General features: G+C 41.5%; 1 protein-coding gene across 1 annotated transcript in view; it reads left to right on the forward strand.

Annotated features, from left to right (window-relative positions):
• me2 (malic enzyme 2, NAD(+)-dependent, mitochondrial) overlaps positions 1 to 18,778 on the forward strand; it is a 29,077-nt gene extending 10,299 nt beyond the window's left edge. The window contains exons 5-15 of the mRNA XM_063195678.1: positions 68 to 143; positions 7,572 to 7,733; positions 11,060 to 11,273; positions 11,689 to 11,786; positions 12,129 to 12,242; positions 12,764 to 12,875; positions 13,223 to 13,365; positions 13,502 to 13,604; positions 15,057 to 15,127; positions 15,466 to 15,564; positions 16,244 to 18,778. Of these exons, the coding sequence (XP_063051748.1) occupies positions 68 to 143; positions 7,572 to 7,733; positions 11,060 to 11,273; positions 11,689 to 11,786; positions 12,129 to 12,242; positions 12,764 to 12,875; positions 13,223 to 13,365; positions 13,502 to 13,604; positions 15,057 to 15,127; positions 15,466 to 15,564; positions 16,244 to 16,405 (1,354 nt within the window). The 3' untranslated portion in view covers positions 16,406 to 18,778. The remainder of the gene's footprint in view (positions 1 to 67; positions 144 to 7,571; positions 7,734 to 11,059; positions 11,274 to 11,688; positions 11,787 to 12,128; positions 12,243 to 12,763; positions 12,876 to 13,222; positions 13,366 to 13,501; positions 13,605 to 15,056; positions 15,128 to 15,465; positions 15,565 to 16,243) is intronic.
• Positions 18,779 to 19,030: the final 252 nt, after the last annotated feature.

The raw sequence follows: 19,030 nt of genomic DNA on the forward strand, positions 1-19,030 counted from the left end.
ATGGTGTTGTTGCCATCAGCTGTGCTGTGTACTAATCCAAGCATTTCCTCTTTTCCCCCTCCCTCAGAGGTCTCTTCATATCCATCATGGACAGAGGACATGTGCGCTCCATCCTGGATAACTGGCCTGAGACCAGCGTAGCGGTATGATTTTGTTATAATTTTCTTCGGTAGTCACCTTGCCTTTTCAGTTTCATTTCAGTTAATTAACACCCGTGCACTTTGTATGGAATTCGAGACGATTCGTCTAATGAATTGCTGAGAGGGGACCATTGGAACAAAACGTTGGACCATTCATAGAAGGCATGGGGCGTTTCGTGCAGTACCTGCGGATCTTTCGTAGAAGACCTAAGGACGTTACGTTCAACCCATGCAGACCTTTCGTGTAACTGGGCAGACGTTTAGTGTAGTCTGCCTATTTTATTAGCCTATTATTTTTTATATTTTATCAAACTTGTGTGCCTACCACCACAATGCAATGAAAACAAAAATCGAACCATGTAGAAAGTGTGTGCGTGCGTCTCTATTTTTTTTTTATTATTATTTTAGTTCAGACTGCTTTTTTATCATTAGGCCTATTTTATAGCCTATTTTATAAATATACTATATCGTAACGGACTGCCTCTGCCTCCTCCGGAGTGAGATAGCAGCGTTACCCCCTGTGCACTACATGTGCAGCCTATAAAATGGGGTTAATTTCAAATGGCGGGTGAGACTGTCAGGAAGCAAGCCGAGAGAGCAAGAGAGAGGGAACCATGAAGTGTGCCGAGAAGATCACCATTCGCAAGAATCGCTAAAGCCAGACATTGATGTGAGCTGTTCCAAATTGAGACCAAGCGCACAAGTCTGCAAACAAGGATTTTGCAAAAATGCACTACTAAAAATAAGAAAAGATATTCGTTGTGATGATCTGAGTTATTTCTAATGTGTTGATCACTGATTTGTATTCATTTTGGAAAGGTAACGGCAATCTTATTGCTGCCTTACTGGCGCCCATCTCATAACTTAAAACTACAGTCGGTTGCACCGCTACAATATCAACGAAATGTTTTAAAATGTAGGCCTACAACAGTAATGTAAAGGTAAGAGATAATTTATTGTCCACACGTGACTATAAGAAAATATTTTCCTATGGGCGAATAACACCCCCGATGCCGAAGGCGGAGTGCTGTTATTCTGCTTGGAAGGAAATATATTTTCCGTAGTCACGTGTGGACATTATCCCGCTTATCCCGCCTTTACCAACATTAGAAAGCATACAAAGTTAACCAGTAGTTTATAGTAACAGGTTTATTGCCATTTCATAGCGTGCACAAAGAACGATAGTTCATAATTTAAAAAGAAAGAAAGGAGTCGCACACTGGAGCTGAATGCAGAATCAAAAACTGTACTGTAACTGTAAACAAAGCCGAAAAAAGTAAATAAAACCGACAGACAGGGGACAAACATTTCGGGTCTAGCCCATCATCTTCCTTTTCTTCCTTTTCATTATACTGCTCTTGGAATTACGCACCGAGCGATACGCTTAGGATATGACATTGGCCGGACGCCACCCCACCATTACGCTCATAACAAGTAACAGAGTTTGGCTACTTTCTAACGTGTTACAGCCACATTGCGCTTCAAACTGTTTGCAGGCTGCCTCGTTCACTGCGCGATATCTACTAAACTCGGGTTCATAACAGGGTCATTTCTATCTGATCGGCGACAGTATTCCAGATAAAAGTATAGACAACCCAAGCACTGATGTGCGCCCTGACCATCATCATTAGCCTATCATCCTGCTACAGTCTGAACACTGTGCGCCGAATGGTTGGCTGGAGGAGGCAACGCTAGCCTAAAGAGCAGGCTACTTCACCCTTAAGGAAACTATCAACGGACTCCTCACTTGTTAAAACAATACTAGTGTTAATGAAAGATGTCACGACAGCGGCCGGCGGACAGTGACAGTTTGCTTTCTTGAAATAACAACACTTGGACAATAGTGTAGACTTGTGCGCTAAGCGCTGGGGTGGGGCAGGGGCTGCTGAACTGTCTACAAGCTGTCGTGCCGGGACGTAGGCAGTAGGTATCCATTGCGTGCGGCCGGTCGCTTTGGGAACTGTAGGTAAGTTGCATTTGGGTAGGCTATTGCGCGTGTTATAGTTGAATTAAGTAATCGACGAGCCAACGTCCGGCAGCAGTGACTGAGTGTGTAACTTAACTTAACTTTTGTAGGCTACTATCGTCCGAGTGTCTCCAGATTGTGATTCATTTATTCAAAGACGATAGCAGTTTACAAACGCTGCTGGCTGCATGGATATTGTGGGGTTTTTCCCTCCTAATTGTATTTTATGAAATTGTAAAAATAAAACTACCATAACCTTTACTCCTGTTGTCTGTCGTTCCTGAATCGTGGTCTATTTCACCTCTTACAATAGTGTCCAGTCCAGTGAATGACCCTGCATCCATGGATAATTGAATAAAGCATACTAAGTGGACATGAAAGAAATCAAAAGGGACAGAGCGAAGTTATGACAACAAATTGACGTGCACCATTATGCAAGGCTACATGTAGTTATGATGGGTTAACCACTCAGTTACCGTTGCATTAATAATATGTATGATAAAGATGACTTCAGCGCAGGATATCAGAAATAAACAAGACAGCGCAGATGGCTTTTAATTTTTAATATGGCCACATTATGCGTCAATACACCAATGCGTATTAGGCTATTTATCATGAAACCTCAAATCGGAAGTAGCCTTGTACCCAGCACTTTTCAAACCTTACTCGGGTTTATGGTAATTGACCGGGCCAGCACTTTTGAAATCAAATGACATGTCATTTGCATGATAAGAGCACGGACGATCATGGACATGCGATGGTAGCCTACACACATAGCCACACACGCACACAACACGGTTCAGTTCAACGTTTATTGTCCAGCAAGCGAGCAGCGCAGTACCAACTGATTTGCTCTGGAATCTCGAAATGAAAACTGACTTTTCTTGGGAAAAGTGTTGCAAGAACATTGAACTCATTTAGTAGGCCTATCATTGTGCCAAGCGTGTGTCGCAATATTGTACTGTGGATGTGTGTTGGGGAGGGCATTAACATTAGGCCTATGACAAAACATTATCGGGGAGGGTTGAGGATAAATCTTACACGTTTCCTTATTAATGGAAAATTAATTCCATGCTAATTCCAAGTATTCAAGAACCTAAACAATATGTAATTGCTCCACAGTTCAAGGGTTAGGCTATGGATATTGACACCTTTCCTCCGCGATCGCGGATAGCCCCCACCTTTGCGCTTCTCATCTGGCTGTCACGATATGGAACGGGAAGAGACAGTTCAAGACAAGCGGCATGACTGCAATTGTCAATACAGTAGCCTAAAAAACTGTTAACTGTTCAGCGGTGTGTAGTCAAATTATCACAGCGGTGGTAGATGCTTTTATGAAGACCTGGAGGGCAAAAACCAACAGACACAATTGCTGAGTGTGTATGCAGTATTTGTAACGAATGATTCTCCTGCCAGGATAGCGTTGGACTACAGAATAACCCATTTACATGTTGAATGTTGAGAGGATGCATTTTGAAAAGTCGAAGACCTATTCACGAGGATATAATAGCTACCTTTCCTTGTCAATGTTCCATGCACTACAAAATATTCCAGAACCTCATCTGTGATAGGCTAAACACAATTTATCCAACAAGCTTGTGGATAATATTGCCACCTTTCCCCTCTCCTGCGGTAGCCAGATGCCTTCTCAGAAGAAGCAATCTGAATCGGAAAGAGAGAGCACTGTTCAAGACCCGCGGCAAGACTGCAATTGTCATCTGGTTCGTGGTGTCAACCTTCAGCCAAAACGACGACAGACCCTTTTTTATATAAGATAGACTTACCTTATTGGCAGCAACCAAAATCAGTCAGACAATAAGTGCTTAACGAGTACGTGCAGGGTAGCGAATGCTCTTCTATCAGGGTAAAGTTTGCAATTGGAGAGGGGTGATTGAAGGGCTAAATTAAGTCCGAAATCAAAATGATAAAAAAAAATACGGTCGATTTATTTACAATACCCTACATGACAGAAAGAAAACGTGTAGGGGGTCAACTGAAAATACCCATAAACTGAGGACTATAGGCAACGTCAAAGTAAAATACAAACACGACATCAAACAAAGCTTTTTTTTAATGCGGTACACTTCAAGCTTCACAAAACCCACTGGTTAACAGCAGGTTTTACGCACACATTTCGAAGCGGTTAATCACAGATGCTGCTCTCTTCCTTGCTCTCCCTTGCACCCCAACGTACACTGGGTTTAATACACCCTGCAATACTGGCAAACTATTATTCAATTACCATTGCATTTGTTCATGCAAAGACCTTTACGCGGCGGAGAGAGAACGCGCTCCTGTGCAGTGTCAACGTAGCGATTTAACTTCTCTCTCTCTCTCTCTCTCTCTCTCTCTCTCTCTCTCTCTCTCTCTCTGTCTCTCTCTCTCTCTCTCTCTCTCTCTCTACTGTAGCCATGGGTTTAACACAGGTGCATGGGTTCTGTAATGTTTTCAACACTGTTAGGACCTATACAGTGAGGAGAATAAGTATTTGATCCCTTGCTGATTTTGTCGGTTTGCCCACTAATAAAGACATGATCATTCTATAATATTAATGATAAAATGTATTCTAATATAGAGAGGCAGAATATCAAAAAGAAAATCCAGAAAATAACTTTGAAGAATATATTTTAATTGATTTGTATTCCATTGAGGAAAATAAGTATTTGACCCCTCTAGTCAAAGAAGACAAAATACTTGGTGGCAAAGCCCTTGTTTTCTCATACAGAGGTCAGATGTTTCTTTCAGTTAATTACAATGTTTGTGGATATATTAGAAAGGATTTTTGTCCACTTTTCTTTGCAGATCATCTCTAAATCACTTAAGTTGTATGACTGTAGCTTGCCAAATGGGAGCTTCTGTTCCCTTCACAGGATTATTATAGGGTTAATGTTTGGAAACTGTCTAGGCCACTTCATGACCTTAATGTGCTTCTGCTTGAGCTACTCCTTCGTTGCTTGGGCTGTATGTTATGGATTATTATCATTTTGGGAGGCCAATCCATGACCCACCTTCAGTCTAGTGGTGGTGGGAAAGAGGTTGGCATGCAGCATTGTACGTTTACATGTCTCCCTCCATCCATTTCTTGACGATGTGAAGTTGTCCTGTGTCTTGGCCAGACAAACAACCTCAAAACATAATGTTACCACTTTCATTTATGATGTTGGAGAAGGTGTTGTTCTTGGGATCATAGGCAGCATTTCTCTTCCTCCAAACACTTTGAGTTTTGTTAATGCCAAACAGTTTGATTTTGGTGGCATCTGATTCCAGCACCTCCCAATCATATCCTAATCCACTTTGACGTTCATTGGCAAACCTCAGGTGAGCCTGAACAGGTTCCCTCTGAAGCCGGGGTACCATACATGCACTGCAGGATTTTAATCTGCTGTAGTATCAAGTGTTTCCAATAGTTTTCTTAGTGATTGAGGTCCCAGCTGCCTTGAGATCATTTCCTAGCTCCTCCCATACAGTTTTGAGGTGCTTTATCTCCTTTTTTCTGATTATTAAATTCCCACAAGGTCAACTCTTGTATGGAACCACAGACAGGCCTAAGATTGATGATTGATGATCATTTTGTATGTCCTAAAATTGGGAAGAAATGCACCAACAGTTTGCTCTTTAATATCCAGGAGCCCATTTCAGCCTTGTTGAGTTCTAAAATCTTGTCCCTGACATCCTTTGACAGCGTTTTGGTCTGTCCCATGTTGGCGAGTTTAGTTTGTTTGATTGACTGATTCTATGGACTGATTCTGCAGATTCAATGTGTCTTTTGTGCAGGTTACTATTAACAGGTGTGTTCAATTCAGAAAACAAGTTGATTGGAAGTGCCATTTGATTTTTTGGGATCAGAACTCTTAACGGTTGGCAGGGGATCAAATACTTATTTCCCTCAATTAAATATAAATCAATTATTATATATTCTTTAGAGTTAATTTCTGGATTTTCTTTTTGATATTCTGTCTCTCCATATTAGAATACATATTATCATTAACATTAAAGACTGATCATGTCTTTATTAGTGGGCAAACCAACAAAATCAGCAAGGGATCAAATACTTATTCTCCTCACTGTATTGTTTTCTGGCTCATGCGCGAACTATTTGTTGTCATTCAGAATCAGAAACATCAAAGTGTCGGGAGACAGCTTTCTCTTGTTGCTGGTGCTTCGCATCTAAAAAGTTAACGGAAAGTCAGAAAACTCGCTGCATGACAATGTGCTCAATGGTCAATAGCCTACTTCTAGATGCACTATAGTCTACAGCCTAGACGCGCGCTGCTCTGATTCAAAGCGAGCACAAGGGTCAATAGCCTACTTCTAGACACACTGCTTTGATTCAAAGCGAGCAGGCTGTGCTTGGTCCCGCCTCTCTGCCCGCAGATGGGAGTAAAGTAACGGCGTAAAAGTGAAAAAAAAAAAGCTTCTCAAATATTGTCTAGATAATTGTCAAAAAATGTAAGGGCGTAAACGTAAATTGTCAAAAAATGTAACGATGTGAAAAAAAAAGCTTCTCAAATATTGTCTAGATATTTTGTCAAAAAATGTAAGGGCGTAAACGTAAATTGTCAAAAAATGTAACGACGGAAACGTTAAAAAACCAACAACATAGCCCTACCAGTTAAAATGAGTAAGTACATTTTATTTATAGATTTACATGTTTAAATCAACAAAAAACAAAACTTAACAGCTGATTTACATATTTAAATAAACAAAACCCTTAAAATGAGCATTAAAAAAGCTGATTTACATTTCTAATATAGGCAGGCTGAAGAAAACCCGTTAAAATGAGCATTAAAAAAGCTGATTTACATTTCTAATATAGGCAGGCTGAAGGGACGTTTAGTTGAAACCTAAGGATCTTTAGTTCAATTTTAAGGACCTTTCGTAGGCTTTTGCGGTAGACGGAACGTCCTCGACGAAAGATCCCCTGCCTTATACGAATGGTCCAACGTTTTGTTCGAATGGTCCCCTCTCAAGAATCCATTCGACGAAAAGACCTGTACCCTTTGTATGTACTCACTCAATGAGCAGGCCGTGGTGGTGCTCTAGTTGATGGAAGTCTGCCCTCTTGAAATCCTTGAAATAAATGTAACAAAACGATTTCGAGTGTGCAGATTTCATTCAGTACATAATAAAAATGAAAATATATACAGTATAAGAATGTGAAATGAATTTAATAATGAATGACTGTGAAAAATGTTTAACTTCCCGGATTAAATACATACTCAGGAAGGCTGCAAGCCAATAACCTATATTGAACAACACCCACCTCTCTCTTCTGCATGTACTCAATGAGCTGACAATGGTGGTATTCTGATTGATGGAAATCCCGCACTCTTGAAATCCTTGAAATAAATGTAACAAAACGATTTCGAGTGTGCAGACTTCCAGCAATCATAACTTGGATCTGCCTTTGCCCTGCTCCTTGACAGGGGATGCTCATGTGACTTGTGTTTTTGTCCCCCTATCAGGCGGTGGTGGTGACGGATGGGGAGCGTATCCTGGGGCTGGGGGACCTGGGGGTGTACGGCATGGGCATCCCCGTGGGGAAGCTCTGCCTCTACACCGCGTGCGGAGGCATCCGGCCGGAGAAATGCCTGCCCGTCGTCATCGACGTGGGCACCGATAATGAGGTCAGTGAACACAGATAACAAGGGAATGAGCCAATGACCGAGCGAGCCGTCTTTTGTTGTTTTGTTATAACCACCGTCTCCCTGAGGAAGGTGGAGATGGTTGTTGACTATACAGAGAAAAATGTGGTGTTACTTCAACACTCAGAGAGTAGTCTGGGACAAATACACTCCAGAAGATGTGAAATGTACTCTCTCAGTGTTAAATTAACTCTGTGCAGTGAGTGTTACTGTGAGAGTTACTGTGCAGTGAGCGAGTGAGTGAGCTGTCTTCTGTTGTTACTTTCAAACCGGCGTCTCCCTGAGGAACGTACTACGCATTAAGATGGTTGTTGTTGGATGGATATGCAGCAAACAGAGGTTTTTCCCCTAAAGACCTAGCTTAAAAAAGTGGAGATTTTTTAAAAACTCCAGTTAGCATTTGTATATAAACATAAAAAAACCCTGAGATTTGAATGCCATTCTCCTTCCCACGCACAGAAACCGCTTAAAGAAACAGCTGTTGTAGCATAATAAGCTGCTGTGGTGAAACAGACTGGTGTTGTGATTAGTGTTCCTTCCAACTCTTGCTCACCAGCTTTGCACTAAGTCTGCTAAATGGCCATCTGTGGCCTAATTATGTATTGGTGGGTTTGGTCTTGACTGGTTGGCACGTTTACACGTTTTACTGCGCCAGTAGGAGACATGTTATGTGGGTGGGGGAAGTAAATAGCACTCAAAAGCATCTTTATAAATACACAGTGCACAGTGAAAAATGAAGTGTTAATCCAACGCTCAGTCGAGACAGTAGATTTCACATTTTCTAAAATATAGTTGCACCCAGAGTCCTCCCTGCATGAAGCATTTTTTTACTATGTGAAATGAACTTGAACAAGGCTCCTATGCCTTAGGGTGCTGCACGTAATTCCTTGGAACTCACTGACTCAGTTATACTGAAAGCTAAGTGGCATGCCATGCCATGCCATGCAATGCAATGTTATGCAATGTAAAAGGGGCTATTTCAATGCATGGGCTGTTCTGATCATTTCTGACAGGCTTGTGCACTGTGAACCCACTGACCTGTTACTGAAGGTCCAAACAGAGGTCACCAAACACAAACGCCTAAATGCTGAAACTCGCATGCCGATGTGAACCCTGCCGAAGAAAAAAAAAATAAAAATAGGAAAGGGGAAAAATGTGCTTCCCTCAGAGGGAGAATTGATTTTAACAGTACTATGCTCTCCCTCTCTCCTGATTTGTTATGTATCACTGTAATTTCGGAGTACTAGATTATTATTAGGAGTTGCATTTTACATCAATTACACAAATACATTCTTTTTTCCTCTGTGGGCTGTTCTATTCCCTCTTTGAAGAAAAATTTTTTGGTCAGAGGGCACAGTAAGCAGCCCTAACTCCTCTCTTCACTCTTTCTCCACCTTCTCTACCACAGAGTCTGCTGAATTTCAGATAGCAGATTGTGGGTACCCAATACGGTATATCACGAAAGTGAATACACCCCTCACAGTTTTGCAGATTTTTGAGTATATCTTTTCATAGGAAAGCATTACAGAAATTTAACTTTGACACAATGATTAGTGACCTTTTGACAACATATTTAACCGCTTAAATTTCTTGTTCACTCAGAAAAAAACAAAATACAGCCATTAATGCTTGAACATGTACTCACAAAAGTGAGTACACCCCAGATTAAAATCCGGTAGAGAAGGGGCTATGTTGGCTCGAATCGTCTCGAAATGAAACGAAATGAAAAGGGATGACAAGGGAGGTAATCAGTGTGCGTTTCAACCTTTCTTTGCATTGAACTTTTAAAATTTGAGTCTGCATCTGGCTTAAATAGATTAGTGTGAGATTTGAATGCAATCCTATGGAGAATATCATGATCTGCTTCAGTAGTCACAGTGCATGTTGGCATGCATGTTTCTTTTAGGTGTATTTCAGATTGCCAATGTTGACAGCATTCATGCATCCCCAAACCATGTCAGTCCCACTACCATGCTTGGCTATTGAGAGGATACACCTTTTTTGTAAAACTCACTTGTTTACCACCACACATGCTTGACACCATCTAAAGCAAATTTGTTTATCTTGGTCTGAAGAGAGATGAACAGACCAAGGATATGGATCACTGGAACCATGTCGTGTGATCTGAAGAGACCAAGATAAACAAATTTGCTTTCGATGGTGTCAAGCATGTGTGGTGGTAAACAAGTGAGTTTTACAAAAAAGGTGTATCCTCTCAATAGCCAAGCATGGTAGTGGGACTGACATGGTTTGGGGATGCATGAATGCTGTCAACATTGGCAATCTGAAATACACCTAAAAGAAACATGCATGCCAACATGCACTGTGACTACTGAAGCAGATCATGATATTCTCCATAGGATTGGATTCAAATCTCACACTAATCTATTTAAGCCAGATGCAGACTCAAATTTTAAAAGTTCAATGCAAAGAAAGGTTGAAACGCACACTGATGACCTCCCTTGTCATCCCTTTTCATTTCGTTTCATTTCGAGACGATTCGAGCCAACATAGCCCCTTCTCTACCGGATTTTAATCTGGGGTGTACTCACTTTTGTGAGTACATGTTCAAACACTAATGGCTGTATTTTGTTTTTTTCTGAGTGAACAAGAAATTTAAGCGGTTAAATATGTTGTCAAAAGGTCACTAATCATTGTGTCAAAGTTAAATTTCTGTAATGCTTTCCTATGAAAAGATATACTCAAAAATCTGCAAAACTGTGAGGGGTGTATTCACTTTCGTGATATACTGTACCTCTGTAATTTCAACTGTACAGGTCGCTCCATCCTAGAGTCTGCTGAAGGATTGTATCAGAAGCAAGACTGCTCCCAGGGGGCTTTATGTCTCTCGGATGTCCCAAAGTTGTCTAGTGCAGTGATATTCAAAGTGGAGGCAGGGGACCCCTGGTGGGCCGCGAAGGGATGATAGGGGGCTGCAGAAGGTTGGCAGACAGAAGTATAACACATAAAATAAATAATTAATGAATTAATGTGCACCAAAATAAACCACAATCAGCTAAACAATATTCCAATTAGTTAAAAACGGTATAATAATCTATTGCAACTGTGGATATTATAGTTATTTTATATATCCCAATGGGACACTGACACACATACATGTAAACAGCGCAGAAAAAATAGTATAGTACAACCAATGTAAGGGGGCTTTGGCCGGAAACTAACGGTATATGGAGGGGCCTTGTCATGGTAAAGTTTGGGAACCCCTGGTCTAGTGTACCCAGTACCTCGGATTACCTAGCACCCATTACTCTCATGTAATTTGAACCATACATTTCCCTCCTCCACAGAGTCTGCTGAAGGACCCCATGTACATGGGCCTGTACCAGAAGCGCGACCGCTCCCAGCTGTACGACGACCTCATCGATGAGTTCATGGAGGCCATCGTGGACAAGTATGGCCAGGGCACGCTCATTCAGTTTGAGGATTTCGGCAACCACAACGCATTCCGCTTCCTCAAGAAGTACAGAGAGAAGTACTGCACCTTCAACGACGATATTCAAGGTTGGTGGCAGGGTGTCTGGCATCCCATATGTCTCTTTCACTATCGGTCATCCGTCGATGGGGAACTGGTTTGCTTTCTGGAGGGTGCATGCAGTATACAGTAGATCTTTTTACCTTATTAGATAGTAAATCATCTTTTGTGAATATTTTTTTCTTTCCACAAATTTCATAATTAATAGTGAAACACACTACTAAGATGTTTTCACAATGATATTAAGAAGATTGTGAACTGTATGAAATGCACACCATGATAAATGAGCTTTTTATAGCTGCTACTAGTGGATATTTTTCTCTCCTCTGCCATTGACAAATACCCTTTTCTTCTGAGGAATGGGAATGTGTAGTATTTTAATTGATAAGCATGACCTATTGCTCTGAGCTGCACTGAGTACTAACAGCAGTGTGTTTATCTCAGGCACTGCGTCAGTAGCACTGGCTGGGCTGTTGGCTGCCCAGAGGGCCATTGGGAAACCCATCACCGAACACAGAGTGCTGTTCCTGGGAGCCGGAGAGGTACGTGCGTACTGCTATGTATTTGTGACAGTAGCCCCATAATGCGTGCCGTTCCTCCAGTGGGACGCTGTAATAATCAACATTGAAATGAAAATAATTGAAAATAACGAAAAATCTTAACGACCATAGTACTACACCACTATGACATTACACAGAGCCTTTAGTAATACACGACCACTTGTTCTTTGCCATTCGGCTAGCAGCAAATGTAAAGTTAAGTTCTAAAACAATCAGAAGAATAAAATTAAAGAATGAAATGTAATGTAATTAGCATTATTAAAATAAGGAATTCAATTGAAGACTATCCCATGATTTAAATAAAGAGGACGGTGTTCCCCACAGGCCGCTACGGGCATCGCTAACCTGATCACCATGGCGATGATGGAAGCAGGCAATTCTCAGGCCGAGGCCAGGAAGAAGATCTGGATGTTTGACAAACATGGCCTCCTGGTGCAGGTAAGGAATGGGACAAGGCTGCTGGGATTTACATATCAATTCAGTATATCAGTATGTATGTTAGTTGTCAATACTCTGTTTTAAAGGGAGAGTATTCCAGCTCAGTGAAGCTTTTCTAGTTGTGTGTGACGCCAGTTCTAGACAGCAGACAGCTGTTCTGGACAGCTGTTTCTCTTCCTCTCACCACCTGCATTTCAAAATCTGCAAGCCTTGCCTTTGGAGAGAGAGTATGCAGCTTGGCGAAACGTTGCTCGTTGCTTGTGACGCCAGTTCTCGACAGCAGTTTCACTTCCTCTCACTTTCCGCATTTTGAAATCTGCTGAGCCACTTGGCCATCTGATAACTGACAGACAGCAATGTTGAATTTCAACAGCAATATTTCACACAGAAATCTATTCTAATAGAGTAGAAACTAGGACAAGGTCTTTATCCCTCATGCAGTTCACATGAATATGTCAAAAGGATTTATCATAAAACCTTTAGGTTCTTGACCCGCTTGTGTGTGTGATGCGTATTCACAGGGTAGACCCCAGGGCACAGACAGCAACCAGGAAGCGTTTGTTCACCCCAGCCCTGGAGAGGTCAAGAGCTTCCTGGATGCCGTCAACACCATCAAACCCACAGCCATCATTGGTAAGAAGCCAAGGCTGTCGCATCCTTGATCGAATTAGATTGTTAACCATTCTCACTACTGAATGGATAAGGTCTTGTTTTAAAGTCCGTGAAGCTAAGGGTTAATTGTTTGGCGCTTAGTCTCGTAAGAATGCAGATTCAAGTCCCTCGTCATCCATCCCTTGAGCAAGGCACCTGATCTAACCTCACATTTCTCTAGGGACTGTAACCATACCCTGTACCTAATCACCTAATTTAGCCTGTACCATCATTGATAAGAGCCAGTGCTGTTACTGTATATTCATTGATCGAATCAGATTGTTGGCTGAAGACTGGGCTGCTAAGGTCTTCATATGTTCGATTTACAGGTGTGGCAGGAGCAGGACGACTTTTCACACATGATGTCATCAAAGCGATGGGTGCTCTGAATGAAAGGCCAATCATCTTCGCCCTGAGTAATCCCACCACCAAAGCAGAGTGCTCAGCTGAGGATGCTTACACGCTTACAGAGGTAAACACACACACACGCACACACACACACACACGTCGCTCACACACATACATGTGAATGTATCTCTACCTCAGTTTTCTTGTACTTTCACTACTGCACATTCCTAATGTCTGTGGTTTGGTGTCGTCGTCTTTAGGGAAGATGTCTGTTTGCCAGCGGGAGCCCCTTCGACCCAGTGACTCTACCCAACGGCCGTGTGCTGACCCCTGGCCAAGGGAACAACGCTTACATCTTCCCAGGTGAGCACAGAAAGTGCCTAGACATGGCCACACATGATACCAGTGCTCACAAGACCCAGACCAATTGAGTTTTTTTAAGTGGAAGTTCGGCACTTAAGACTTAATACTGATAGTTTCAGAAAGTTTTGTGATTAAATGTTTAAGATTGAGTTAAGGACACGTGCTGCTTATCTGAGAAATCTGAGTTACTGTTGTGGCACCACCCCCTTCACATAGGCTTGACCCAGTATGGCGGTTACATAAAGTAACAAAAAAAGAGTTTCCTAACAACTCATTAGCACCAGTCCAAGCAATTCCTGGTGACTACCTCTGAACAAACATTGCGATTATGTGAATTTGAATCATTTCCTGCTGTTATGTTCTTTTATGGTAATAAATAACAGTTTTCCGGATCTAGACAGCAGCGTCAGACCGGCATATAAAGTAATCCCTTGTCACCCTGACATTGAAACAAGGAATGAGGAAATGGGTCAGCTGACCATAGGGAACCGGGAGCCATAGTCATCAAAACTGTTACCGCAGGAAAGGTGCTAGTGCTGAGAACATGCTTTATCTGCACGTGACAACACGCCACTGTGCTTGAACAATATGTCTTTTGTTCTGAACGTTTTGTGATGGTGGCCAACATGCAGAGGTGTGTAAAGCAGAAGTACTCTTACCGATGTACTTACAACACTAGTGCAGTACATGACATAGTTTGTACATAGTTTGTATGCCAGTTATTCCACTGTACCTAATGATGTTGATACAGTATACTGTGTAGGAGTACTTCCAATTTTACTGTACACACCTGGGGAAGCGTAGCCTGGGAAATCCCAAGCTGCTTTGCACAATCATTCCGATCTGAAGCACAACATGGATGCTCGTCCCAAAGCGCTAGCCTGAGGTAGGGAGCAAATCCGAAAGTGAGGAGGGATGATGACTCATATTACCTGACAGATAGAAGCTTGTAGTTTGTTTGAATACAACAGATATGTTACAAACGGGTAACAAGATACGATTGGATTTGGGCTACGCATACACCAAATTATACATTCATAATAGTTCACATTAGTTCACAAATTCACATCGTTTTGTAGCCTCTTACTGCAGCAGGGGTCGCCGGCGACCCTATTCACTTGCTGAAAATGCTGAACTACATCATAACAACATTGCTATGACATTACAGAGAGCCATAGTGCTGCGCTAAGGGGTTTAAACAGCGTGCATTTCCTCACTGATCACAATCATCCTTTCACTACACACTGCCCCCACATGGACACTTCAAAATAACATACCATTAAAATATCAGCATCAATTCCACAAAAGAACTGATTTATGTTGACAACTTGTTATTATTGGTTGCACCAATTACTTATACAGTCATGTCTTAGGGATTTTCTAAATGAAGTAACATACTTAACCACTTTTAACATTCACCTTCCTGTGTGGCCTTGTGTGTTTATTTTGCAGGAGTGGCATTGGCCGTGATCCTCAGTGGAGTTAGGCACATCAGTGACACAGTCTTCCTGGAGGCAGCTAAGGTGAGCTGCATTTCACCAATGCACCGCTCTCTCTCACTCTCTCTCTCTTTCTCTCTCTCTCTCTCTCTCTCTCTCTCTCTCTCTCTCTCGCTCTCTGTGTCTCTCTCTCGCTCGCTCGCTCACACACACGCACACACACTCATACTCACTCTCTCTCTCTCTTTCTCTTTCTCTCGCCCTCACTCTCGCTGTCTCTCTCTCTCTCTCTTTCTCTCTCACACACACACGCACACACACAACCCCTCTCTTAATCACAACCTCTCCCACTCACATGCAACACACCCTGATACACTATGCCAGTCTGTATTAATGTCTGTCATTGCTCTCTGTTTGGACAGACTCTGGCGGAGCAGGTGACAGATGCGGATGTGAGCGAGGGCAGGCTCTACCCGCCGCTCTCCAACATTCGAGAGGTGTCCGTAACCATGGCCGTCAAGGTGAGCCTTGGCTTCACAGGGAATTTCCCAAGACTGCTCGATGTAGATGTATTTAAATGAACTCTTTAAATATAGATTTGAAAGAAAGCCAGGTTACCTCGGTGGAGTAACAAGTAGGTTAAGGTGCTATTAGGTTAGGCTAGTAGGTTAACGTGCTATTCTTTTTTTCCATCTATAAGAATTTATGCATAAATTAAGTCATGCATATTCTCTTCATTCGTCATGTTCTCTGACTGACTGATGATTTGCTTGGCACTTCATTATCTTGAGTAGTTTTAACTGGATCAAAACAGAATAGTAATCCATATGCACTGTAGCCCATCTCTCCCCTCTCTCAGATGGTGGAGTACGCGTATGCAAAGGGCACGGCTTTCAGTAATAGTATTACCTCCGCCGCGGATCCAGGATTTAAAAAAAGAGATTCTACACCATTGCGGGATAGGGCGAATTTTGACATTCCAGTTTCTAGCGTTACAAAAACTAAGCAGAAAGACTAAGGGTGGAAAATTAGGCTGTAAGATAGTCAAATGTTCTATCAAATGGCTTCCTTGGCGGAGGTCTGCAATCTCCAAGTGCATTTCTAGTTATAATGATTATTCCATCTCTTGGTGGAGTATGTGTACATTATCATAAACTATTAATGTTATAATAATTATTAAATCTTTCTCCTCTTCCTCAGGTGGTGGAGTATGTGTATGCAAAGGGCATGGCTTTCCGCTACCCGGAGCCTCTGGACAAGAACAAGTTTGTACGCTCGACCATGTGGACCACCGACTACGACTGCTTCCTGCCGGAGACGTACGACTGGCCTGGGGTCACTTTCACCCCCCTGAAGGACTAGAGGGGCCTATGGGGAGGCGATCTGGGGGCAGCGTTTAGGGATGGACTATAAAGCAGTGTACCTGGCAGACAGAAGGGTTAGGGATAGAGGTGAACCTGATTCAGAAGTAGAAACCCTGTCATCGTTTCCTTCCAGCACAAGTGACTTCACTGAGCAAGTCTTGAGTAGTCATTATGATTGGCAGTTTCAGAGCTGGTTGGATCAAATTTGTGTCAGGGTTTTTACTTTCTGAGCCCGGGATTGACTCCTCTGGGTAGGGATGTGGGGCGGAATGCGAGACGCGATGGGAACCGCATTGGACACGTAGAGTCACCGTCATCTTAGAACACTCAGGACATCATCATATGACATGGGAAAGCCAGTAGATAACTCAATGGAATAACACTCCAAAGTCAATGGCTTAACCCTCTGTAAGCCGTTCATTTGCCACTTGTTATTGTTTTTAGGATGATTTTTGGTTTTGTTTTTCAAGTTTCTCATATCCTCATGTTTATTTGGTCGCATATTTTTTAAGTGTTAATATCAGTTACGCTGAAAGCCAAGCAAACACACTCCCCTTAGGGAGTGAGATATGAACTATAAAATATATTTTTTGAAAAGTCACAATTTGCATTTATTTTTTTTGAGTATTTATTTGGTCTTTATTCCTATATACTGCACATTCGTATGCATTGCATATTTATAACAAGAACAAGTTTGGCTCTAGAGTTGACACCTTAGAAGATACTAAATTGAAAGAACACCAGTGTTCAGCAATAGTGCAAAATAAAACAATCATATCACTTGCCATCCTTCAACTGATCAAAACTGATCAATTTCCAGTAGATCATTTTTCCTTTATGTTTTTGGCTTAAAATGCAGAATTCTAACATCCTCTACAGTGGCCATACGGATGAACAAAAGGAAAGACACATACGTACAGCAAGATGGCGGTGGGGAGTATTTTACGACCTGTTTCTGTTTAAACTACAATACACCAGTTTTCTCTCTACAACACAGAATTAAGAATCCCTTGCACTTGACATGTAGTATATGCCACCGCTCTGTGACACCGTTTTAGTCGAGCAGCTATCAAAGACAATACACTACAGTCTGCATGGGCATCGTGCAACACACCGCACTGCCTGATTAGCAGCATACAGTCCGCAGAGATTATAACATGTGATGCCTAGACTATAAGCATATAGACACTTCACACACTAACAAGGTTATGGTCAGGGAAAGGAAGGGAAATGGGGGGAGTGCAGTTAAATTTGCAGTGTAAATTTTTACACTGTCCTGAGCATGTGGTCCCACTCACTGTAGTGATAAATTCAACTCTTTGACTGTTCAATTTACACTTACAGAGCATATACAACTGCACACTGTTAATTCAACACTCAGAGTTAAAGTAGGACCAGATGTGCTCTGAATAGTGTTGAAATAACACCATAACATTTACTGTGTAGTACATAGATCAGTTAACACATGTTTTCCTCAACTGCTGACCTTCTTTGAAGTGCCTGTGTAGATTTCAAGAGATATCTGTCTCATTTACCATTCCGTTACCTAGCCAAAGATTTCACAACGCTTCATTCGAAATTTAATTTAATTTCAATTTATTCCCTATGGTTATCCCCTCATAGTTATTATTGATCTTTTCACGATTTCTGTGTATCACATCAATTTCTTCCCAAAATGAGCGTCACATCTCTTCCTGATATGAACTTTGTGTCATGCACTAAAGTGGACATTTAATGGACATTTTTTTTCCAATCTGATTAATACACCACAACCTTTGTTTATGGTCTTGAAGTGACAAAACCTTGAGATGCTTTTAACTGAACATGAATACTTTCAGCCCTATTCAGCAAGATGTGAAGTGTCGTAACATCAGTGTTTTTAACCCAGTCTGTGTTGTTGAAGTGAATGTGTCGTGTTTTTGGTGTTAATGCTGGCATATTTCAAGCTCCTTGCCTCACCAGATGGGGTGCTTCAAGTCGGTTCAGTGACTTATATCATTCTGTCAGACCATTCATAAGGATTTCTATAATGAGTTCCCCCACTTCATCTTAACATTACCCAGTTAAGTCACTAAATCGGATTTTTTGAATACACCTAGAAAACTGTAAGTGCCCAAGTAGATGTGTGCTTATGATCGTCCATGTTTTTGTTTTTATTATATTTTATTTTAATTATTATATGATTAATATTGGTATGATAGTTTCCATTACTGTATGTGCACTGTGCATTTGGGGTAATACTGTTTCTTTTTTGTTTGCTATGCAATGTTGCCTTAGCGGATGAACGCACAAAGCAGCACGGATATTGGACCTATCCTCCCTGTGTGTGCTGTAAGGGAATAAATGAAATTTTAGTTTTCAAAAATTGTGATTGGTGTTTGTCTTTTGTGATAAAGGTTTGTAGGATTTTTGCTTGACAAATATTAGGTGCAAATCTACATTTGATGGACTACTTGTCATATTAAGTGTGTAAAATATGCCAGCCAATTTGTGTTATTAATAACTCAAAATAATAATAATGACGAACATTGACATTTTATTGACAATTGAACAATAGTGACATGTGACAATTAAATAATAATTAGAAAAATCCATAAATGACTAATACAGATGCGTACAATAA

Source organism: Engraulis encrasicolus, chromosome 3, assembly GCF_034702125.1.
Source record: "Engraulis encrasicolus isolate BLACKSEA-1 chromosome 3, IST_EnEncr_1.0, whole genome shotgun sequence".
Lineage (NCBI taxonomy): Eukaryota > Metazoa > Chordata > Actinopteri > Clupeiformes > Engraulidae > Engraulis > Engraulis encrasicolus.